Source organism: Triplophysa rosa, linkage group LG11, assembly GCF_024868665.1.
Source record: "Triplophysa rosa linkage group LG11, Trosa_1v2, whole genome shotgun sequence".
Classification (NCBI taxonomy): Eukaryota; Metazoa; Chordata; class Actinopteri; order Cypriniformes; family Nemacheilidae; genus Triplophysa; species Triplophysa rosa.
This window is the reverse complement of record NC_079900.1, coordinates 1002166-1026726: the sequence shown is the minus strand read 5'-3', so window position 1 is coordinate 1026726 and position 24561 is coordinate 1002166. Positions and strand designations below refer to the sequence as shown.

Here is a 24561-nt window from a genome sequence, read left to right as displayed (position 1 = left end):
GATGTTAAAGGGGTCATACTGGACGGCTAAAACGAACATTATTGTGTGTATTTGGTGTAATAGAGTGTGTTTCCGTGGTTTGCAGTTAAAAAACACATTCGTTTTCGTTTTCATACTGTGCATTACTGTTGCTCCTGTGCCCCGCCTTTCTGAAATGCCTCTATTTTTAACAAAGCTCATGTTGTGAAAAGTGCTGTGTGCTCTGATTGGCCAGCTACCCAGTGCGTTGTGATTGGCCGAATACCTCAAGTATTCATACCATATTCGGAACATGAGCCTTCAAAGTATATTGACAACTGATAATGTCACCGGAGGGCTGTTCCATAAAACAAGATTAGGAAATAAGCCAGGCTTATTTTGGTAAATCAGATTTATTGTCAGTCAATTCGGTTTCATAAAGCAAACTTAAAATAGTTCGAACTCAGTTACTATGGCAACTTATGCTGGGAAATTAGCCTGGTCCGGGGCAGGCTAACTGTCAGGCTAAGCTTAGTTGTTGCTTAACTAGAGTCAATGTAATGTGATGATATTACCACGATTCTCTGTCATGATGCAATGTTGAACATTATAAATAAAACTTTAAAGAAATCAATTAAATAAATTATAGAACACAATAATAAATGAATATATTGTCTGTTGTTAGATTATATCGATTTGATATACTGTAAATGTTTAAACTAATGTCAATAAAGTTTGAATTTAAACATTCCCCAATAAATTGATAATAGCTATAAAAATTTCAAACAATTATATTGGCCAAAAAGTTGTAAATCCAAACAATTTATAGCGACCTACAGTTTCAATAAATGGCAAGGTAAAATGGGCCGCCTTGTGTGTGTTGTATATTGTCCGCCTGATGAGAGAGAGGCTGCCAATGATGGTTGTACAGCAGTGGTTCCCAAACTTTTTACAATGGCTACCCCAGGTCAGGTATAGGCACAAAATACAATAAGCTTTGGTCCATGTTTAACTGGTACACATCACACACACAGAAATACAACTCTCGGTACGACTCATTTCAGGCCATTCTTTAGTATTATTACTGCACTTTATTCATTTTTCAATTGCATTGGTCATTATTACATCGCCTGAGGTGAGAAATCATTCAAAAAAATGACAAATAAACAATGACATAACAAATGAACGTACAAAACAGATAATAACATGTGTCAAGTTTACGGAAGATTTATGCACAGCAGCGTCTTGACGAATTTAAACAAACACAATCATTCAAATAAACTCAATAAATAACAGACGTTAACCAATAAAGTGCATCTTTAACATTGCTTAACTCGTTGCGTAACACTACACAATCTAGACACAGACACGAAAAACCTGACATCATCTATCCTACACACACACACTTCACAGCACAAATCAAGAGGTCAAAGGTCATATACACACTACCCAAATATAGAAAAACACAAATCACCCTTTCAAAACACTACAATGATGGGATCAGATTGTAAAACCATGGTAGTTTGATACCTACTAGTCTTTACACTACAGTGCATGTCCAAAAAACATGGTATTATCACGGGACGTGTCTTAAAAACCACGGTACTTTTTGGGGGGTTAGTGTAGAAAATTCCAGGGCTGTCAGTGTTACTTTGGGTAAAGTGTAAAGTCCTTTATTGGCAAAAACAAACACTCAAGCACGGATTTAAAAGATCTACCGCGGAAAATGGCACCAACTCATCGTCACTCAAAACACGAGAGCGAGTGCTCGTGCGATTCATGTAAACAGATACATTATCATCTCCACGTGTGACCTGAACATCTTTACAAACCACCAGATGTTCACAGATCAGCCTAAAACATGGGTAAGTATTAAAAGTGAATTAAAATGGATTGAAATAAAACACAAACTAAGATCTAAACGTCAAGTACACTTCACAAACTCGTCTGCATATACTATTAGATCTGTAAGAATTCAAGTCTATCATTCACAGTGCAATTACTGACATAATCTATCATCATGACATCACAATCAACCCTAACATCTCATAGAGTTTATCGAAGTCTTCTTTAAATCTCATTTAATTCTGCCATTGTAAATATATCAATCAGACAAACATCTGAAGGTGAATTCACCCTCCCGACGCATCTTTTTCAAATCTATCCTTTACTAGAATCAGTGTTAAATCAATATTAATTCAACAAGTAGCAAGACTAAAAAATAAAAAATGATTATTGGTCAAAACTTCTAGTAACGTCTGCTGATAAAGTCACTTCTGGGAACATAAAACATTTTAATAAAAGACTAAGAGAGATCAAATGTGCACAGTAACAGCAGGGACGTGCATCCGATTCGTGTTCGTTTTCGCCGGACATCTTGAGTGCAAATAGAATGAAAGCAGCAGGTGTGAGCGCCTGTGCCAAACACATGAAAAGCGTTTTACACTTTCTTAAAAGATGTTCAAGCGCCTCCACGGCGTTGATATCGTGACCCCGAGCATCAGTTTGGTGCTACTGTTGGCAGTTAAATGATATACGTGATGAAGATTTAACGTAAACACTTGAAGTACCTCTCAGTTGTGAATCTGATATGATGATGACAGGTCAAGGCCTGAATGAATGATGTGCAGTATTCACTAGCATTAGGTCGTCATTTTTCATATCTTATATTTAGACTCTTCTATTCACAATACACATGTAACATGCAGGAGAGAAGTACAGGTTTGTTCTACATCCACAGACGATGGTGCATAGATTCATAAGCCGTATGCACAAACAAACATATTTGTGACAACAGTCGTTTTGAAGCACCTTATTCTTGCTGCACAATTTTTTTTCCTTCAATTTCTCGTACGAGCGTATTTTGCATTGGTTTGATGGCTGTGGTGTCTTTAAACAGTCTGCTCTTGGATTTGAGTTCTCATTACGAATGCTTCGAGGAGCTTTTCTTGTCGGCTTTTGATGATCCGGGGCCAGGCCATGTTCCCGTCAACCCGCGCCGACCGCCGGGCGAACCTTCGGATTTGCCCAACGTGGCGGCACGCTTGTCCTCGCTGGCTTTGGAGCCGCCGTCCTTGGATTTTCCGCCATCTTGAGAACCCAGTTTCATGGGTCCCAACACGGTTTTAGCCACGCTGGTGAGCTGCATCACAAAGCTGGACCTGTCACCGGGAGAACCGGCTCGGGATTTGCTTGTGCTGGGTGAGCGGGCGGTCGGAGACGCGGGAGTCTCTTGACACCTCTCCTCTTGAAGGCCTCTGGTTGTAGTTTGAATCTTGGGTTCGGTGGGTTTGGATGAGGCAGACCCTGCGTCTGAGATCTGTGGTGTTGAAACTTTAGATGCGTCTTTGTTGATGCTCAATTCTGAGTTTGGAGATCCTTTAACTGACTTGCTTGTTTCTGGAGTGGTCGCCTGTGTTGAAGAGGTTTTCTCCATCATTGGGGTCTTTCCTGAATCTTTGCCTCTCTCCAGAGGTTTTAGATCTTCTGTTTGAAGGCTATGAGGTTTGAGTGCTCCCGAGGTCTGACAAACCGGGGTCTGGCCTGGAGTCTTGGGACCACATTTCATAGCAGATGCATCCACACTGATCGACTGACTCTTTCCAACATCCTTGACTGCATCTTTTCCTGCATAACTGACGCAGAGCATGTTTTGAGTGCTCTTCTTGACCTCCTTCTCATTGGGTTTGTCTGACACGGTGGTTTTGGCGTTCACAGTATCACTGGTTGTTTTGAGTACGGTTTTTACCTCCATCTCTCTTGAACCAAACTCACGTCTCACCGTTGACTCTTGCTTTGCAAGTTTGCTTGTCACACCCATCGCGTTTGTGCTGGCCGGAGCGGGCGTTTGATCAGGTGGAGAGGGCAAGTTGCCGGGCGTGTTCTCTCCCTCGATCTCCACCAGGCTCTGCAGGGCGTGCTCGCAGTGAAACGAATCCCGGCGGTATTCTGCATGCACGACGTCCAGACCGTGCTTCCGCATGGAAACGCCAAGAGCGCCCTTTCGGTCCGAGCAAATGGAAGACGAGGATGAAGGGAAAGATGGCGGAGCGGGTGGCCCGAGCTTCTCGGCAGACTGAACCCGCTGGAGGAGAGGAGACCGGGGCGGCTCTGCGCTCTTCGGACGCGGTCGAGTAATCGGAGGCGAGGCGTGGAGTTTGGCGGGGTAGGCTTGGGTGGTGTTGGAACTGCCGAACGTGTGTCCAGCGATGGGTGGAGGGGAGGAGGAGGTGGGGGACGGTGTGTGGGCCAATGGGGAGAGAGGAATGTTTCCGGCGGATTTGCAGCGGGCGGAGCGATACTGCCGGTGGAGTTTTGGAGACAGGCCGTAGAGCGAGCTTGGCCGCATGTGATGGGATGTGGCAGGAGAGTTGGGTGTGCTGGACGCTGGAGAGCTGCTCTGAGATGAAGTACCTAAGGGAGAGGACAAAACGAGTCGAAGATGGGTCAACAACTTTTAAATGTCAAAACACTCAAGAGACGAAATATCAGAAGCTAATTTTGATGAGGTGAATTAAAATGTCTGCTGGGTAGAAAAGATGCTTAAATGTCAACTTGCGTAGGTCAAACATCATTCAAATACAAATACATGTGACCCAGAATGATTTCATCAAAACAGAACATTTCAGTTTTTATAAAGATGATTCTTGTTCTGACTTCACTTGAAAATGTGTGTTTAAGGCCATTTTCATTTCTACAATTTGACAAAAAACAAGAATCTCTAAATAAGGACACCACAGATTCAGCCTCATCTCCCGGCATGTATATTAGATTCTTGCAAGTAGTGGGAGGGGCTCTGACCGAGGTGGGCGGAGTCTGGCGGTGAGCGGTACGTCTGTGTGGGTGAGTGTGCGGACAGGTTGTGTGTCGGTGAACCCGGCAGACTGTCTCCAGACGACAGCGAGCGATTCAGAGATGACAAACTCCGACTGGTGTGAAGCAGGTTGGACTGTTTAGTGATCTTACGAAAGAGAGAGCTTCGCTTCTTACTGCAGAGAGAGAGAGAGAGACTGAGCAAAGTTTTACTATCATTGTACATATGTGACATTTGTGTTTTTTTCTTCTTACCTCTCCTGTCCGTCTTTAGTCGTCTTCTTGACGCGTCTGGCCATCTTGGCTTTATAGCTGAGCTTTCGGGCCGGTCCAGTCTTTATCGACGTGTTTTCAAACGGTGTGGTGGTCACCATTACTTTACTGCCGCTCTGAAGTTCAACATACAGTGATATTTATCATCACTTGAAGAAAGTTAGAAAGTAGAATTCGACAGGACTGGTGTTGATGTCCATACCTTGAGAATGAGCTCCACCACCTCTGTGTGCACCAATCCGTGCACAGACTCCCCGTTCACATGGGTGATGAGGTCACCGGCACAAAGTCCCGCCTCCTCAGCAGGACCGCCACACTCCACGTGCTGTGAATCATCACAGGTAACAAATACTATACACCAAATACTAAACGAGTCACGAGTGGGGTTATAAAGAAGACAAATAAGCGCTCATACCCAGACCATGTGGTGGACGCTGTACACGTTGGTGTCACCCATGTAGACTCTGATGGCCCGCAGCGTGAAGCCGTACTTCTTTCCCGAGCGCTGGATGGTGATGGGTGACCGCAGGGCGCTGACCGTGGGCGAGTAGTCACGGCTCGGAGACGAGTCACGAGATGAGGGATTGGAAGAGATGGAGCGAGGAGACATGGGACTGGCCAGTGGAGACGTGCCATGCGGCTCAACTAAGAGCGAGAAAGTTTTATTTATTCACCTGCTGACAAAGCAAAGCTCCACATATGCATTCACAGAACAAAAATGGTTTTAAGATTTAAATGTTGTGTTTTTCCTCACTATTTAAATTAGAACAAAAGAACACAAAACATAAGATTTTAAGACCTGGAGTCTGAAGGTCTCACCTGCAGGTATGATGACAGACAGTGCCGTGGCAGACGCTGATTTTATGACCTTGGTGCCAGAGCGAGCGACCGCATGTTTCTCACCGTCGGTCGGGATCTGATGATGACGTGCTCTTCGCAAGATGACTTCAGTTCCAACCCGCGGACTAAACGAGTCGGGCAAGTGTGGCGGCACTGTTGCCGTGGCAACATCAGCCGGCCGCAGGAGTTTGTCTGAGAGAAGCAGACGATGAATGTGAGACACTAGAATGATGGAATGACCCTCTTGGGGTCCTCGGGTGTTTGTACGTTTATTGTGGACTCTTCAGCGGACATTTTGAGCATGCACACTCTTCATCAGACCTTGTGTAAAGCAACGACAAATATCACCTGCAGGAGGTGCTACAGATGGAGTAGATGTGGTCTCCTCTAGAGATGATCCTCTGGCTTTAATTACCGGCTGCCGAGCGTGTGCATCACTGTCGCCCTCTAGATGAGAAGCAAAGCGGTGCGTGTCCACCAGAGCAGAGAAACGCCGGCGCGCACCCGGAGGACTGGAGTCTGATTCAGTGAAGGAGGATTCAGAACACGACAGACGCTTCCTAAAGAAAGAGAGCACGTATCATTGAAAACTGATATGTCTTATGCAGTGTTAACACCAAACGTGAATGCAAAGATGCGAACTTGTGCCGGGCGAAGCGAATGACGCGAATAGTGTCATCCGCGCAAGTTGTGCGAATTTTAACACAAGCGAGAAATTCATTGCCACCTGTTTGACGGGTCCGGACACGTGAAGACTCTCCCCGTCGAGTGATGTTTTTCGCATCACTCGTGCGAAAATAACAAACTGTTCGCGTTTGGAAGCATAAGTCTTACTTTTGTGTCTCATCTCAGTCTCACTCACGTCTCAATTTTATCTCAGTCTCACTCACGTCTCAATTTTATCTCAGTCTCACTCACGTCTCAGTCTCACTCACGTCTCAGTTTCATCTCGGTCTCACTCACGTCTCAGTTTCATCTCGGTCCCACTCACGTCTCAGTCTCACTCACGTCTCAGTCTCACTCACGTCTCAGTCTCACCTCGGTCCCACTCACGTCTCAGTCTCACTCACGTCTCAGTCTCACTCACGTCTCAGTCTCACTCACGTCTCAGTTTCATCTCGGTCTCACTCACGTCCCACTCACGTCTCGGTCTCACTCACGTCTCAGTTTTATTCACACGCATTCACTCACATCTTAGTTTCAAATAAATACATCTCAGTCTCATTCAAATCTCATTCACTTCTCAGTTACACTGTCACTCACATCTCAGGAGATCGGGTCCTCCAGCTCTTGTCTCTGAGGGTCACGCCGCTCAGACAATCTCTTTTCCCTCGATCGTCTCTGTGAGTTTTGGGTTCTCTGCGAGTCACCACCGGTTTGTGTTCCAGCTGAGACAAATGCTCCATACTGCTGTACACCTGTGACATTACCCATAATCCTCATCACACCGTCACCTCATCTGATTCAGAGACACATTAACAGCACACTGAAGAAGACAAATGTGTAACCTTGCTGAAGCGTGGAGAACAGGAGGAGAATCGATGGATTTCCACCGGCTCGTCGTCATTCGTGTCATCCTCGTCGTATGACTGTACATGATGATATCGCTCGGATCGCGCTGGAAGAGACAGACGTGTCACGCGCTAATACAAACACCGCACAAGTGCACAAACACACGGCGTGTCACTCACTGTCAAAGTAACTGGTGTCCTCCTCCGACTCCAGATGAGGAATGAACTCGGCTTTCTGTCGGATGAGACTGCTCCAGTCCAGATCACAGAAGAACGAGTGCTGTTTCACCTCGAACGCTCCACCTGCACACACACAAACACATCATGCTCGTGCGTTCAGTGTGGGTGGGTCACATGACCGTGAAGTGTGATGTCACCTGTGCCGAGTCGGAGCAGCGGGTTGGTCTGCAGGAGAGATGAGATCAGGTGCTGTGCATCAGCGGGAAGAGCATCATCGTCTTCCGGCCACACGATCTCATCTTAACACACATTTATTTTAACATATTACTAGTGCGATCATCAAACACAATTACACAACATGAGAGACGAGTGACGTTTACCTGAGATGACCTGACCGAACAGTTCCTCAGGTGTGTCGCCGAAAAACGGCACGCAGCCCACCAGGAACTCATAGAGGATGATGCCTATGGCCCACCAGTCCACCGGCTTCCCGTAACCCTGACGCAGAATCACCTCAGGAGCGATGTACTCCGGTGTACCACAAACCTGACGTCATCAAACATCACTCATGTGCTCTTTATACAACAGTATCATCAGAGCAGATGGGACACAAAGATGTACCTGTTTGTCCAGAAACTCTCTGGTGTCCTTCTCGATGTGTCCCTCATACAGGTTTGTGGTGAGACTCATGAGACCAATTTTAGACAAACCGAAATCAGTGAGTTTAATGTGACCCATAGACGTGATCAACAGACTGCAGGAGAGAGAGAGATGATGTGAGACGGATCTTTACACACAACCATCAAAGCGCATTTTTGCTGTTGTGCACATTTCACAATAAGAGTAGCATCATCAAACACTATGATACATCGCAAATGAAAAGATTAAAATGATGTAGAGATCGTGTTGGGTTTTCATGATTTATGGGGACTTTTCCTAAACACACACACACACACACTGCTGACACACATTATAATTATATAACAGTTAATAATCTAATGACATTCATTAATCTTATAGAATCTGTTCATCACCAGATGGCCAAACACATCACAGCATCCATTAAAGAAATGTGAACGGTAAATCAATCAGTTATGAACTAAATCAATCAATTAAATGGCATCTTAAAGGGATTGTTCACCCAAACAATCATTTATTCACCTCATATCATGTCAAACCTGTACCATTTTCTTTCTTCATCCGAACACAAAAGGAGATATTTTGAAGAGTGCTGATAACCAAACAACACTGAACTCCATTGACTTCCATTGTATGAACACAAAACTCCTGACACGTTTCTCAAAATACCTTCTTTTGTGTTCTACTGAAGAAAGGTGAGCGAGTATAAATGATGACACAATGTTTATAATCGTCTGAGCTGTCCCTATAAATGAGTCTCAGTCTCAAGTCACAGTCTTACTTGTCAGGTTTGAGATCTCGATGCACAATGCCGTAGTTGTGTATGTACTCGAGCGCCAGGACGGTCTCTGCGAAGTACATGCGAGCCATCTCCACAGGCAGAGCTCCAATGCTCTTCAGCAGCGTCGCACAATCTCCTCCTGACACACAAATGACACCAAACACACAAGATCTTTTCAATAAAAGATGTAAATATGCTTCCTCTAGAGGTCGTTTCAACAATGTCTCATATTGTGCTCAGACAAAGTCAATCAAAACCATAAGGGAAAGAAAGAATAAAGTGTGTGTGTGTGTGTGTGTCTTACCCTCCACATACTCCATCACCATGCACAGGTGTCGTCTGGTCTCAAATGAGCAGAACATGCCGACCACAAACGGGTTCTCAGCAAAGGTCAGAATGTCTCGCTCTACAAACGCCTGCTGGATCTGATTCCTCAGAATGAGGTTCTGTTTGTTGATCTTCTTCATGGCGAAGCGCTGCTGAGTGTCCAGATGACGGACCAAATACACCGCCCTGACCAAATACAACACAATCACTGACCGAACTCATCTGTGTCTGTTTGATTATTTGTGTTTGTGTTAGTTTGCATGTGTGTTTGATTATTTGTATATTTGTTTATGTTTGCTTCTGTTTGTGTTTTTGTGCGTGTGTGTTTAAATATTTGTATATTTGTTCATGTTTGTGTTTGCTTGTGTGTGTGTTTGTGTTAGTTTGCATGTGTGTTTGAGCTGTGTGTTTGTTTGATTATTTGTATATTTGTTTATGTCTGTGTGTGTTTGTGTTAGTTTGCACGTGTATTTGAGCGTGTTTGTGTGTCTAAATATTTGTGTTTGCTTCTGTTTGTGTTTTTGTGTGTGTGTGTGTAAATATTTGTGTATATTTGTTAATGTTTGTGTGTGCTTGTGTTAGTTTGCATGTGTGTGTTTGAGCGTGTGTGTGTCTAAATATTTGTATATTTGTGTTAGTTTGCACGTGTGTTTGAGGGTGTGTCTAAATATTTGTATATTTGTTCATGTTTGTGTGTGCTTGTGTTTGTGTTTGAGCGTGTTTGTTTTTGTGTGTGTATGTTTGTTTGTTTGTGTGTTTGTATGTGACTGCATGTTCTTTTGTCTTTGCGAGTTTGCATATGTCTGTTGGTTTGCAAGTGTGTGTATATGTTTTATGGATGTTTGTGTGTGGGTGTTTTATGTTTGTGTGTGTGGTTGTGCGTTTACCCGTAGGCTCCATTGCTGATCAGCTTGATGGTTTGGAAATCAGCCTCTCCAGGTGGTTTCATGGGTTTCATTTTTCCCTGAAACACAGAAGACACATTTTAAACTCATGTGCACAGGAAGACAGAGACATCCACTTCCTGTTATCACGGCAGATTTTTATAGAGCTTAATGTGTGTGTTTTCACCTCTTGTGAATCATCCGTCTCAGGTGTAAGGGGTCCTTCAGACTCATGATGTTCACACGTGACCATCTCTGAAGACACACACGGACGGTTAACGTGCCTCAAACTCTCACTATAATCACATGAGTGTGTGTGTGTGTGTGTCTCACCCTGCAGAGGGTCTCGGGTCAGACCCAGCTGACTGATGATGTATCGTGGGATGTCGGTCTTCATCAGATGACCTTCTTTGGCTTGATCTTCAGCCGCCTCCAACAGATGATAAAACTCTTCAGGGTTAAACTCCTGAACACATTTCACACCATATCACATCCTGATGAATTCACCGCAAGTTCACATTAAAACTGAGATTGTTATTGTAAATTAGGCAGCTGTTTGTTTATTTAAGAAATATATAGACGTTATAGCGCAAATATTATTGTTATTAAGAATCGAGTGTTAATTTGCTTTAATCCTTCAGAAAGAAAGAAAGAAAGAAAGAAAGAAAGAAAGAAAGAAAGAAAGAAAGAAAGAAAGAAAGAAAGCCCAGTAGTTTGTAGTTCACAAAACATCACTGAAGTGGGCAAGTAGAGCGGAAACAGGATTGTAGAGAAAGAGTAAAGTTTGTGGAAGATCTGAATCTTTTTACTTGTGTAAAACACAACAGCAAAAACTCACCAAACACTCCAGAAGTCGAGCGGGTCGAGCGATGATGAAGAGAAGTTTCTTCACCAGCTCTGTGACGAAGGTCAACTCGGAGCTCTCTGAACGCTTGTAGGCCTGACGGTGACAGATATAAAGAGAGGTGACGATGACTGAAACACATCTTTCATTTGATGTTGAGCTCAGATTGAATGCCGGTGATGAACTCACATCATCCAGAAGTTTCTCCAGGTTCTCCTGCAGTTCATAGAAGTAGACGGAGGTGATGAGACCTTCACCGGATTTGGTCAGGCAGTCTCTGGCCAGCTCGACGATCTGATGATGGATGAAGCTCAGGACCCCGTCGGCTAACGGCAGAACGCTCTCAGGAGCGTAAGAGTGAATGAAATCCCACAACCTGCCCTCCATCTGAGCCGTGGCCTGACACGCAACAAACACAAACACACACGTGTGTGTGATCCGTGACATCAAATGTTTATACACAAGACAAGAGCTTCTAATGGAGACCTCGGCACATTGCTCAGATGTTGAGTTAAGTTAAGTGCAGTTGATCCTGCAACCATTTATTTAATTCAAAATCATATTTGATTTCAGACTCTGAAAATCTATTAATTGACTCCCAACTGTGTGTGTGTGTGTGTTTTACCTTGGGAAAACGCTCCCTGTAAACATTATTCATCATGACGATCTCATTGTCATAGCAGGAGTGAGAGCGACCCGGACTGCAAGCATCAGACAGAGAGGGAGAGTACATAACAATGTTTGTGTGTGTGTGTGTGTGTGTGTGTGTTTGTGTGTGCAGGTATAAATGTGTGTGTGGACCTGAGGCTGCGTGAGCGGGGTCTCATGTGGGGTGAACAGCGTCCCCCGTCATCATCTGTGATGCTCTCTGTGCTGCCAAAGTGTTTGGAGAGAAAGTGTAGCTCGTCCATGGTGGGCTGAGACGGCAACGGGTGCAAACGCTCCTGTGATGAACTGGAAGACTTGAGAGAGAGAACATACAGAACAAACGTCTCATCACACACACAGACGTGAATGAGATGAATGAATTGTTCGTGTTTGAATGAAAAACTGAAGTACCGTTGAACTGGGTGTGTTGGTGCCATAGCCAGAAGAGTGAAGAGACGCCAGTGACCATCGACGCCCATCTCTACACACAACACAAATTATTATCATTATCCGTCAATGAATGCTCAACGAACAGCGCCGTGATTGGTTTACACAAACACTTTCAACTTCAAGAAGTGTGAGCATGTGTATGTGTGCGTGTCTTTGTTTCGCGTGTGTGTTTTCTTTACCTCCTGGAGGAAGCGAAGGAGAAATGTGCAGGTGTGCTGGGAGAGAAGTTTCGAGGGCTGTCCAGAGGACTACTGCCTGTGGGGACACAAGTCATCTTATAAACAACGCAAACACAAACAAACAAACAAACACATCTGGAAGAACTCATGGATGAATCATGTCCACTCACCAATGTGGCCAGGTAACGGAGAATGTGGGCGGGGCAGAGTCGGGGATGTGGACGTCAGAATCAGACTCTTCCTGTTACTACGGCAACTACAAACACACACACATATACATATATATATACATAAGAACGTTCAATTTTAACAGTCATTTATCCGAGAGAGGGATGATTTCATATCTCTGTTTGACTGACTGGTTCACAGCCTTTATAAACGCTGTTTATCCAATAAATAATGTGTACGTGTGTTGATAAAACTAGGTCATGTAAGCCCAGTGTCTATAAAACAGGCAACTTGCTCTCTCTCTCTCACGCGCACAGATTAATGAAGTCAGTTCACGCATCACAGGAACGACATTCCAGTTATAAGTCGTGCGCTGAACCGAACGAACGAATGAATAACTTAAATCATGTCATGAATAGGGAGCCGCAGAGATGACGTGTTTTTGTGGGCCATCCCGGAAGTAAGCGCCGCAGTGGTTCCCTCGACCGAAAGCCGACGCATTTTTCCCACTGACTTTTGGAAGATGGCAAAAAATAAGCTGTGTAATTAACAAAGGTTTATGATGTTTACACATTTTGTCTATCAAGATCATCTTTACAAATGAACACCACATTTGTTACCTTTGAAGCTGGATACAAGCGGCAGAAGTAAAAAGCTAACACGATGCTATAAACAGACTTTTCAACGTCACCACCGCCAAACCTCCGACAACTCTTTCAAACTTTATTAAAAAGGTGTTCCCTGGCAAGTAATTACTCCGTGAATGATCTAAATTTTAAGAGATTTGTGCCCACGTTGCATTATTTAAAGATTTATATGCGCGATGACGTCTCGTCCCCGCTAAAGGAAGTAGTCGCTTTGAAAAAATCACAAGCGGGTTATAATTGGTGTGTTTTGTGTCATAGAATAAAATGTGAAAATATGTAGTGGTTTTGTTTACCACAGACCTTATTTCAGGCGATTTGCCAAAAACCCATTCAAAAAAACCAATCGACTTTGGAGCGATGTAAACGGAAGTCCTAAAACGCTAACTCGCTTCCGGGTTTTGCATACAAAAATACGTCATCTCTTCGGCTCCCTGTGAATGAATAAACGAATGAAAGAACACTGCAGAATGCGTTACTCTAAGCTATGTGTTTAATACATTGTACCATGTGCTACCACACACACAGGCGGATGTAGGGGGTCTTAAGGGATGATCTTAAACAGTGCTCAGAGACTCCGCCCCCTTTTAAAGAGACACCACACCTCTCAAAGAAACACCCTACAGAAACAAATGGATCTGACGCGCTGTGTACTGGTTACTCATGTTACACCCAACACATCAAGATATTTAAGACAGAGGACAGAAGAACTGAAAATACACAATATATAACAGAAACATGAGCCGATGGATAATCCTCAGGCAATTTACATATATTCTTAAAATCATCCCGATCCTGTGACCAATCACTCCAGATGCACAAATAGCAAAACATTTTGTCAAACAACATGTGAACACACAATAACAAACTTAATTCTGTTAACCTTTTGGTGCGACGAAACATCTTTAAAAAACACACAATAAAACAGCTGAATCACATACGCAAGCTCTCCAAAATAACCAGCACCTCACGAGACAGTTCAGATGCAAAACCCTTCAAAAGCCACCTCCGTCAAAAATGAGATCATGATGTTGAGCGAATGCTCTCCACATAAATAGTTTACGTTACTCAAATCATTTTGCTTCAAAACCCGCTAAATACCACACTCTGCCCGGTCTGAAATATCTTGTATTGCTGAAAGTAAATGTAGGAGCCGGATGACAAAATGCTTATTTACACAAAGTCATCTGATTGAGAGGGCTTTGCATCTGAACTTTTCATATCTTCTCTCAGAACAGGAGTGACGCCACATTCAGCTGCAGTCTGAACGTGTCTATAATGAAGTGATAATACAATTAGTCCTCCTGACCCCATGAAAGACCCTGTGAGAAACTCACCTGCTGTTCTTACGTGGCAGAGGAAGATCCTTTATGGCCAAAGACAGACACGGAGATGAAGAAACAGAAACAGAAAAAACTGAGTTAATAACACAATACACAATGATCAAGACATCTAGACACTTACGTTATACTTACAAATGCCTGAATGTCATTATAATAGATAATCAAGTACCAAATAAAGTAACATTCATTTGAAAGAAATCACTGCATGTCACCATTTCTTAAGTTCTTTATTTTTTAATCAGGTTTTTCTTTACTGGGTTATTTTGGAACAATATGTGCCACAAATTATTGTTTAAACTTTAAAACGATCAAACAATCCATACAGTCCTAAATGGATGCGTAAGTGAAATCTACATGAATAAAAAAGATAAAAATGATGAAATGCATTTGCTCAGAGTGTGTGAATGCACGACTGAGCACATCATATTCTCTCATTTGTCTTCCTGACAAGCTCTTTCTCTCATAGACTGCTGCTGAACTTTAACCTGACAGCTCAACTATCTCCACAAACGCACATAATGGAGAACAGCATCAACTGGACTTCGAAACAAAAAGATATCATTCATCAATATGATCACACAATGACACAGTAACACTCAATACCAACACAAGCGCATGGTGGCCAAATACACAAAGCCAGGTTACTTCACAGATTTTTCTCCACTAACAAACAATAGAAATAGAAGTGAAAGCAAAACCATGATATGATGTCGATATTTTACGTATGGTATGAATACAATGTTTGTAGCAGCTTGAATCAGCAAATCATCAGCAGAGATTGAATATCGATAATCAATAAGTATATCAGCGTGTGTTTGCACATAGCAGCGTTCTGAATGTGTTCAACAGGCTTAAAGTAAAGTTGTTATCTTATTAAGCACTTCTAATATGTTTGGCATTTCAATTTTGGGCAATTAAGATCTTTGAATTGATTATTAAGGAAAACTGAATCTTCTTTTATCGATCATCAATTAAAGCAACATGTTTCCATGACAACACACAGGGTCTCTCACTCTGATTGGCGGTCAGATGTGACACGTTTGAAAAGTTGTGTAATGGTGGTCTTACACCGAATGAATCCTCAGAGACGATTAAACGCGGCGGCTTAGTCTAGCGCTCTATCGACAGGAGGTTAAACTCTCTCTGAATGAGCCTGCAGCTCAATACACTGTAAATAACCCAACAGATCCCCGGCCCGTGAGGATTACAGCAAACATCAACATCATCCATGTACCACTGAACTTAGGTTTAAACCACGCTTAAGGACACTCGCGTATAAAATAAAATGCAAACATCATGTTATACAGATGAGTGATGTGAAGAACAGAATCTGAACTGTTGAGAGAACGTGAAGAGTAACTTCAGCACCACGGACAGCGGCAGCAGCCATTTATACTCACATGACATCTCTTTAACATCTCAGTCATTTCTCCTAGACACCAATGAGATTTAATAGAGAGCAAATGGAAGCGTTTGCTTAAGTTTCATGTGCGTCTCAGATATTTCTCCTGAGAAAGAGTCACAAATGTCAGAAATGCTTCGGTCATTAGAGTTTGAGAAGAGATGTCAACAATGTGTCAAACTGAGCTCAGATTTGTCAAGTCTGCAATCAAAAATCAATATTATTGAAGATTTCATTCATTATTAAATTAAAATTCATTATTATTAGATTAAATTCATTATTATAAATTCATGAGTTGTTATCGTCATAAAACAATGCTGAAGCAGCTGTTGTTTCTCTCCGGATGAAAGATCTCTGTGTTTGTTCCACTGTGACTCACATCTTTCATTTGACACTGTAATTGAGTTTTTCCTCCCCAAACCCTGTAAAAGCTTCCCAGAAACCCAGAGGAGAAGAGAAGCCCGGCAAACTGATGTGGACATATGAAGCTTACTCACGACGAGCAGAGAGCCGCCAGGCCAAGCACTTTCAGCTCATGTAATGGACCATTACAGACTCTCTCTCTCTCTCTCTCTCTGTGTCTTTTCTCCCACTGTACTGACAGTATTCAACTTTCATTTGAAAATGGGAGTTTTTATTTGAAAGAGATTGATGTGGTTTGGGTCCTGTTTTAATGTACTGTAAGTCTTTGAGAAATAAAAAAAAACGTAACTATGATCGCATAGAGTAACGTCACGTCCATGTATTGCTCAAACCAGAATGACTTGCATTTCATTTAAAATGACTTCAAAACAATAACAGGCCAACATTGTACATTTTTCTTTCCCATGAGTTTTACATAACACAAAACATGCCAACAGCATCAGACATATGATAATCATCAGGTGATCTAAGGTTTAATGAAATGGCGTTGGCTGGGCATCACGCCCGCGGATTGGTGCAGACCCTTCGTTTCTTCTGCCAACCTCAGAATCTCAGCATCATTAGGTTAAAAGCGCGTCCACACCCGTCTGTGACGGATCGCTGCGTCGTCTGATGCCATTTTCAACGTTTTTCCAAAACTGTTTTTGCTAATGGTTTCTGCTGCATGAGGAAACGTACATCAGATCCTCTCGATTACTAAAAACCATTGACCTCTGTGAGTTTGAGTCCATGTGATGACCAGTTAAAGAAACAATGAAAAAAATGACAAATGACACATAAGAATAATATAATAAGACTCTATAGGACACACGTGCTATATTACAGATGTTGTGATGTCATTCAACAGCTTCACGCATAAGACGTTTCATTAAGCGTTTCAATGCACATTCAAATATGGCACAGGTTTCAACACGTCCATACATAATGGGACTTCAGAGAAGTACTGTAAAATCTTTCCCAAATAAAGCTTTATGTGACATGGAATCTAACTCTAATGTTACGCTAATTTCAAGTCTTTCGAAGCTCAGCTTTGTTGTGTTCAGTGTCTTTCTAGTGTGCTGGTTCAACACGACTCAAGAGTTATGTGAAGCTCTCGTGCCGACCGTGTGAGATTATTTAAGAGCCGAATGCATACAGCAGCGCACTTACAACCATCTAGAATCGACCTATAGAGGTGAGACAACAGCTACTAATATGCATGCGGTACCCTACTGCATGATGGGAGTGACCTTTGACCCCAGGGACCGAAGGTTGCACCATATGGCAGCAGCCCTGCAGCCAAGGCAGGGGGTGTTAACTGAATAACCCTGCGCTCACACATGACACACAAACAATTATTAATTTGTGTCCAATAAAAAGAATCAAAGCTACACACATCATTGAAGTCTTTATATATTTCTAGTAGAAAACATGGCCTTTTGATTGTATTAGTAGTAAATCTTTTGTTAAATTTGCAAGACGTGTGCTGCTGCTAGCGCACGATAGCGACCGGCAATACCACGGTGTTCTGTGCATACCGTGGTACTAGACGGCTATCGTTGTATGTACATGCGAATAACATTGTACTATGGCGCGTGTGCATTAAAGTAATGTTGACATCAAGTGCCGCGGTATTTGTAAATAGCACAATGGTATCGTATCACCATAACACATGTCCACAGATCCACAGTATGTCCAGAGAAGCATTGAATAACTATAGTACTGATGCGTAAAGAGATCTGACCTGCAGACGCCTGCGTCTGATTATTCCAGAATCATCCATCGTGTGTCCGGTAGAGATGCGCGAGGGTCAGACGAAACCGGGGATCGCAGTCCCGCTGGAGGCGTCGCGTGACCGGATCACCCGAGGACGCGCGTCACGAGAGACGTGTGGATATGGACGCTCTCATCCGTACGCTTCACGAGCGATCGTAACCGAGCTCATATCGATCCGCCGAGAGACAGACCGAGCGGAGGATTCGCGATTGCACGCTCGTGACGTCATAAAGAACGTGCGTGCGTGCGCGAGACCAACTCGAATGCCAGCGAGCCCGTCCCCCCTCTCTAATCTGCTGTGTTTTCATTCATTTTATTCGATAAACCAAAGTCTCTTTAGGCAAAGTCTCCACACTTGGCGGCCATGTTTGCGACGCCTCAGGGAAGTGGGCAGCTCAGTCATAGCCTACTAGACCAAGTCCTATCTACTTGAATGGGGGAAGGGCAATCGATGATAAGGTCAAAATGAAACACCACTTTACCCAGCAACAACTGAACATGACATCAACGTTTCTCAAATTTGAACTGCAGTTAAAGCCCCTTTTCCCAGGTTTAGCGCATGCGCAACTGACAATCCCTGCACAACACCGTACAGAGCCCTTCGTCCAGAGTCGTCAGTCTTTAAAGATTGAGTCTCTCTCTCTCGCTCTCTCTCTCTCGCTCTCTCTCTCTCTCTAAGCCGACACTCCTCCCCAAAAGAGTCATCACAGCAGGCATGGTCATGAAAACATATATTTGAAACATATAGCCTAATGATTACAATGACATTTGATCATTTCACGATTTATAGAATTCTATGTTAAACACCTTGGTCATTTTGTTCTGTAACAATTGAGACAGACTTGATGTTGTGTCTCATCTAATGTTGTAGCCAATGCAATGGATCCAACAGATAAAGTGCACACTGCCAATCAATTACAAGAAACTGACCGGAGTGGTTTCATTTTACAAGGTTTTCAAAGAAAACAAGACTAGGACAATAAAATGCAGAAGAAGAAAGAAAGACGCAGAAGAAAGAAGAACGGGACAGAACCAGGGAAGAATCATCTCCAAAGCATGACAGATGATCAGATTAATTAGGCAACAAGAAAGAATAAATAAGAGCTTCATGAAATTGGTATCGGATGAGATTAGAATTAGAAGCTGTAACTGGCGAGGTTGAAGCTCTGAATCTGCAAGGCCTCGTTGCCGTCTGAACTACATCCTGTAAGCATACAGGAAACAGGTAACATTTTGTAATGTTAAACGAACTTCATGTTTGCTTTGGTTTGCAACATAGGTTGTTAAAAGTGCTATAGCTCAAAGGAGGAAACTCAGATGTGTATTCTTAGTCCTGCAAGCGTTCACGTGGTGTGAGTACGTTTAACTGAAAGATCACAAAAGAACCTCTCAAGCAAGTCTACTGAGACATCCTTCTGAGTTTGACACAGCCCAGAATTTCTCATGATCAGAAGGTGAGAACAAATATTTTGATTTGGAATTAGATTGTAGACATAAGTGTTTGGTTATCAGGATATCAAATACAACACTGATCATCTGTATGTCATGTGCTGTGGTTGAGCTTGTAATGATTCACAGACTGTGATGAGTCTTGCACAATGACACTGTGCAGCAGTACACAAGATTGATGACGTCACTATATATCTGCTCATCTGTTTTCTAAGTAAAATGTCACTATAGAGTGATCTAAATCCTGATGTAAATTCATTGTCATCATGAGCTTTCTGTTTGTGTGTCGTAAGCAGTGCAATTATATATAATTTAAAGCCGATTTCAATTTTTTTCAAATAGTTGTATTTTGGCCAACTGTTGTTTGATCCTAACAAATCATACATAAATAAAAAGCGTATTTATTCAGCTTTAAAATGATGCATAAACCTTAATTTTTAAAAATTGGACCATAAAACCAGGGTCACATTTGTGCTGTTGTGCAACTGTGCCATCTGTTGGCCACATCACAGTTCAGTTTCAATAATTAATTTCACTATAATCTTTCACAAGGTCCCATTCAGTCTTTATTAAAGATATTGAGCTTACATTTTCACAGAATGTTCGTTGCATTAACGGCATAAGTTGGTTTGTAAACTGCACTGGAAGACACGAGATGGCGATATGCACCTAAACATGATGGTTGCGAGCGAGGGACGCATGCGCAGTGTGAGTAATGACGCGCAGGCATCACTTCCGGCCGTAGCTGTATCCCTTCTAGTCACAACCTGCAAGCCGATAGCCTCTATTCTGAAGTGACTGAGGTAAGTACGTTGTTTTTTTTCTCCAGAATATAAAATCATTATATTTGATTTCAGAGCTTTGGTAAAGCTTCATTTCCAGATCCATATGGATGAAATGAAGCCTCACTAAAGATTCAAACCTTTGAGAGAATCGAAAACAGCGCCGTCTGTTTGTAGCAGCTAAAAGCCTGTTGAAAAGAAGCGTCGTCATAAAATGTTTAATGCACAAATGTGTGCGCGTGCGTGTTTAGTTTCGCCACAATTTATCCATATAATATTAATTTATTAATAGTAATTTACCCATTTGTGAAGGCGTAAAGTGAGACTTTGTTTGTCGTCAATCACGTGACTTCTGTAAAGCACGATTCGGTTGGAAACAAAGATAAATTCTAAACTTACCTGAAGTTTCAGTGTTTTAACAACAAATTCAACTAGGAAATGATGCTTCTTCGAATCAGTTGTTGAACCAAAATAATTGACTGTTTCGAAGCACTTTACACACACTGGCAGCATAAAAAATCGCTTTCTGAATGAATTGCAGTTATTTTCATTAATATTTCATCATTATTTTAAGCTCTTGTGTATATTTCTGCTCAAAAGAAACGTGTGTGTTTTGAACAGGCTGATGTAAATGCAGAATTTGTTATCAATTTTAAGTGTTTTGTTATTTAAAAGGTATGTATTGTCCCCCCTGATTTAAAGAATGTAATGTGTTCATTTCAGATATGACGGAAGTGAACATGTTCAGTCAATCAAAACTGAATGAAGCTGATGAGAAACAGCAGTATGTAAAACCAATACAGAATGCTTCACAAAAAGGAACTCTGACAGCAGGAGACAAAAAGCATGGAAAGAGAACTCCAAAAGACGGACAGATGAGAACTCGCAGTGAAGAGAAACCTTTCACGTGCCGTGAGTGTGGAAAGAGTTTTACATCGGAAAGTTACTTTCGGACACACATGAGGACATGTCATCAGTGTGGAAAAAGGTTTTCAAACTCTGGTAATCTTAAGACACACATGAGAACTCACACTGGCGAGAAGCTATTCACGTGTCATCTGTGCGGGACGAGTTTTGGCTTTAAAGCAGTCCTTAGCAGGCACATGAGAATTCACACTGGAGAGAAACCGTTCACATGCCAACAGTGTGGAAAGAGTTTTACATCGGAAAGTTACTTTCGGACACACATGAGGACATGTCATCAGTGTGGAAAAAGGTTTTCAAACTCGGGTAACATTAAGATACACATGAGAATTCACACTGGAGACAACTCCTTTACATGCCAACAGTGTGGAAAGAGTTTCACAAGTAAAGGACGCCTTAAGACACACATGGGAAATCACACTGGCGAGAAGCTATTCACGTGTCATCTGTGCGGGACGAGTTTTGCCTTTAAAAGATACCTTAGCAGGCACATGAGAATTCACACTGGAGAGAAACCGTTCACATGCCAACAGTGTGGAAAGAGTTTCACAAATGAAGGTGACCTTAAGACACACATAAGAATTCACACCGGAGAGAAACCGTTCATATGCCAACAGTGTGGAAAGAGTTTCACATGCGGTGGTAATCTTGGGAGACACATGAGAATTCACACTGGAGAGAAACCATTCACATGTCAACAGTGTGGAAAGAGTTTTAAACACTCAGATAGCCTTAAGAAACACATAAGAATTCACACCGGAGAGAAACCATTCACATGCCAACAGTGTGGAAAGAGTTTCACATGTGGCGGCAACCTTGGGAAACACATGAGAATTCACACTGGAGAGAAACCATTTGCATGCCAACAGTGTGGAAAGACTTTCACAAATGAAGGAGACCTTAAGACACACATGAGAATTCACACTGGAGAGAAACCATTTACATGCCAACAGTGTGGAACGAGTTTTACAATTAAAAGTATCCTTAATAGACACATGAAAATTCACGCTGAAGAGAAACCATTTACATGCCTTCAGTGTGGAAAGTGTTTTACATGTGGCGGTAACTTTAGGAAACACATGAGAATTCACACTGGAGAGAAACCATTTACATGCCTTCAGTGTGGAAAGAGTTTTACAATTATAAGTAACCTTAAAACACACATGAGAATTCACACCGGAGAGAAACCTTTTGCATGTCATCAGTGTGAAAAGAGTTTTACCCAAACAGTTCACCTTAAGAGGCACATGAGAATTCACACCGGAGAGAAACCATTCACATGTCAACAGTGTGGAAAGAGTTTCAGATGTGAAAGTACCCTTAAGACACACATGAGAACTCACACTGGAATTAAACCTTTTGCCTGCTTTCGGTGAGGAAAGACTTTCAGAAGTGAAGGTGTCCTTAAAAAAACACACATGAGACGTCACACTAGTGAGGAACCCTTCAACTGATCAGTCCAGGCAAACAAAAAGTGTATTTCTACATCACATCTAAACTGCGTTTATATAGACCAATGTAATCCGATTAAAAATCCAATCCGAATGAAAACGCTCCATATAAACACGTCAATCAGATTAAAAATGCCCAAGCCTATTGAAATTTCAGTGGGATTGTAAAGGGTGATTTATACCGTTTGTAATCCGCTTGATAGGACATATAAACACTTGATCAGATTAACAACCGAAATAGGAAATTGTGCGCATGTGCAAAGACGACGCTGGCACGTACAGACATATGGGCGTATGCCGCACGAAACGGAGCAGCTGCTGCAAAAGAAACCAAAAACCATAAATCTGACAAAGCGGTACACATTTTCACATGCTTGCCACTCTAAATGAACATATTAATGTTTCTATGCATTTAAAATGTCTTAACTGTTTCCCTGGAGTGAGTTTTTAACTGCAATTTCCCAGTTCCTTTTTAAAACACGATACATTTGCAGATGTACAAACATACTGTAGGCTAAAATATCGAATCATAAAATGTAATTTATATGCGTAGTAGGCTACTGAACATGCTTTTATTTATCGTTTACTTACATTAGCTTTGGAAGAATGAACTGTTTTTACCATGGTAAGTCGCTGTAACGACCTTGCTTCATTGATATGTAGACATTATTTTACGTTTATGAATTGTACATTATTATGCTGGTGTCTGTGACAAAATAAACACATCTGTGCTTACAACATTGTTTGAGGAGTTGTTTGTGTGAATATTATAATGATACCCGCGTCCTCCGCGCCCGTCTCCGTTTATCGTTAATGCTAATATATGAATCCGCATATCATCACTTCTAAAGTTCGGTATTAGCTGTTGCTAAACATTTATTTTAATTATTGTTTGCTTGCAGACGTTCTGGTGGGTGTTGGTAGTTTTGTCATGGTTTTACCATGGTTACCATGGTAAAACCGCATCGGGTGTGCTTGTGCTTCATTGGCACGACACATTACTCTGCCTTTATAGACTGTAAAAAAAAATTGTGCCGTTTGTAAAATAAAATATACACAACATGTGCTTTAAAACACTGTTTTAGTGGGTATATGGTGAACACTTATGCAGTGTGCGCATGTCAGCAGATTATATCGGATTTGAAGCTTGTCATGTAAACACGCACATCAATCAGATCACTTAATTGACCTTTCATGTAAACACTACATTCAGATTGCACAATCTGATTAAATTCAATCCGATCAGTCCATGTAAACGCAGTTTAGAGATAGCGCTTTTGTGTACTGTTCATGAAACCGGTTACAGCTATTTTATTCAAAGATTATTAACGAAAATAGACAACATCCAAGAAGAGTGTTCTCTACCATAGATCGTCTTTTAAATAACAACCCTTATAATTACCTATCAGCCCCCTGTAACTATGCGTGAAGGTTTTGCTACATTTTTTAATAGTACGATAAAACTGATTAGATCTGCAATTGATGATACCGATTATTCTACCTTGGGTAAATTGTCATGTTATTCTAACCAGAAAATGGAGATGTTTAGTACCCCTGGTAGCACGCTCCATCTGGTTTACGTCTATTTGACGTCTGCATTTACCTCTGCAATATAGTTTGCTCATCTGCAATACGTCTCGGAGACGTATGTACATCTGTAATACGTCTGCTAAAGATCTGGAAAACATTTGCTGTGTAAAACCATCTGCTAAACATCTTAGAAAGAGCAGGTTTACATACATTTTAAATCATAAACATCTGATGTCTATATAATGTCCGACCGCAGACATCTCCGAGACGTATTGCAGATCAGCAAACTATGTATTGGAGAAGTAAATGCAGATGTGAAAAAGACGTAAGCCAGATGTATGTGTGCTATCAGGGACTGTTACTA

The 24561-nt window shown here is 42.1% G+C and overlaps 2 protein-coding genes across 3 annotated transcripts; one reads left to right on the top strand and one right to left on the bottom strand.

Moving 5' to 3' along the window:
- Positions 1-815: 815 nt before the first annotated feature.
- Positions 816-18453, bottom strand: mast1b (microtubule associated serine/threonine kinase 1b). 2 transcript variants are annotated; one of them, XM_057345207.1, is made up of 27 exons: positions 18030-18453; positions 14476-14504; positions 12497-12582; positions 12327-12402; positions 12109-12178; positions 11851-12011; positions 11675-11750; positions 11239-11448; positions 11044-11145; positions 10539-10671; positions 10393-10460; positions 10209-10285; positions 9299-9507; positions 8995-9133; positions 8196-8328; positions 7955-8120; positions 7772-7873; positions 7575-7697; positions 7392-7501; positions 7147-7301; positions 6232-6443; positions 5863-6075; positions 5459-5688; positions 5246-5368; positions 5026-5159; positions 4759-4967; positions 816-4371 (listed from the first exon to the last, which is right to left on the bottom strand). In XM_057345207.1, exons 1-27 carry the CDS (start codon positions 18066-18068, stop codon positions 2882-2884), a joined length of 4875 nt encoding a protein of 1624 aa, XP_057201190.1. In that variant the 5' UTR covers positions 18069-18453; the 3' UTR covers positions 816-2881. The 2 variants fall into 2 exon arrangements, with proteins under 2 accessions (XP_057201190.1, XP_057201191.1); XM_057345208.1 differs by having other exon boundaries at positions 819-4371; positions 4759-4946; positions 18030-18441.
- A 1788-nt stretch (positions 18454-20241) lies between these two features.
- Positions 20242-23471, top strand: LOC130561116 (gastrula zinc finger protein XlCGF57.1-like). Its single transcript, XM_057345258.1, has 2 exons — positions 20242-20313; positions 21016-23471. The coding sequence occupies exon 2, from the start codon at positions 21018-21020 to the stop codon at positions 22590-22592; it is 1575 nt and encodes a 524-aa protein (XP_057201241.1). The 5' UTR covers positions 20242-20313; positions 21016-21017; the 3' UTR covers positions 22593-23471.
- The last annotated feature ends 1090 nt before the right edge of the window (positions 23472-24561 follow it).

What these genes read in the sequence shown, in the direction of transcription:
- LOC130561116 (XM_057345258.1), top strand. Translation starts at nt 21,018, where the DNA reads ATGACGGAAGTGAACATGTTCAGTCAATCAAAACTGAATGAAGCTGAT.
- mast1b (XM_057345207.1), bottom strand. Translation starts at nt 18,068, where the DNA reads ATGGATGATTCTGGAATAATCAGACGCAGGCGTCTGCAG. An exon ending in GGACACCAGTTACTTTGACA is followed by an intron (nt 7,502 to 7,574) that starts GTGAGTGACACG and finishes TGTCTCTTCCAG; the next exon opens with CGCGATCCGAGCGATATCAT. An exon ending in GTTCTCCACGCTTCAGCAAG is followed by an intron (nt 7,302 to 7,391) that starts GTTACACATTTG and finishes GTAATGTCACAG; the next exon opens with GTGTACAGCAGTATGGAGCA.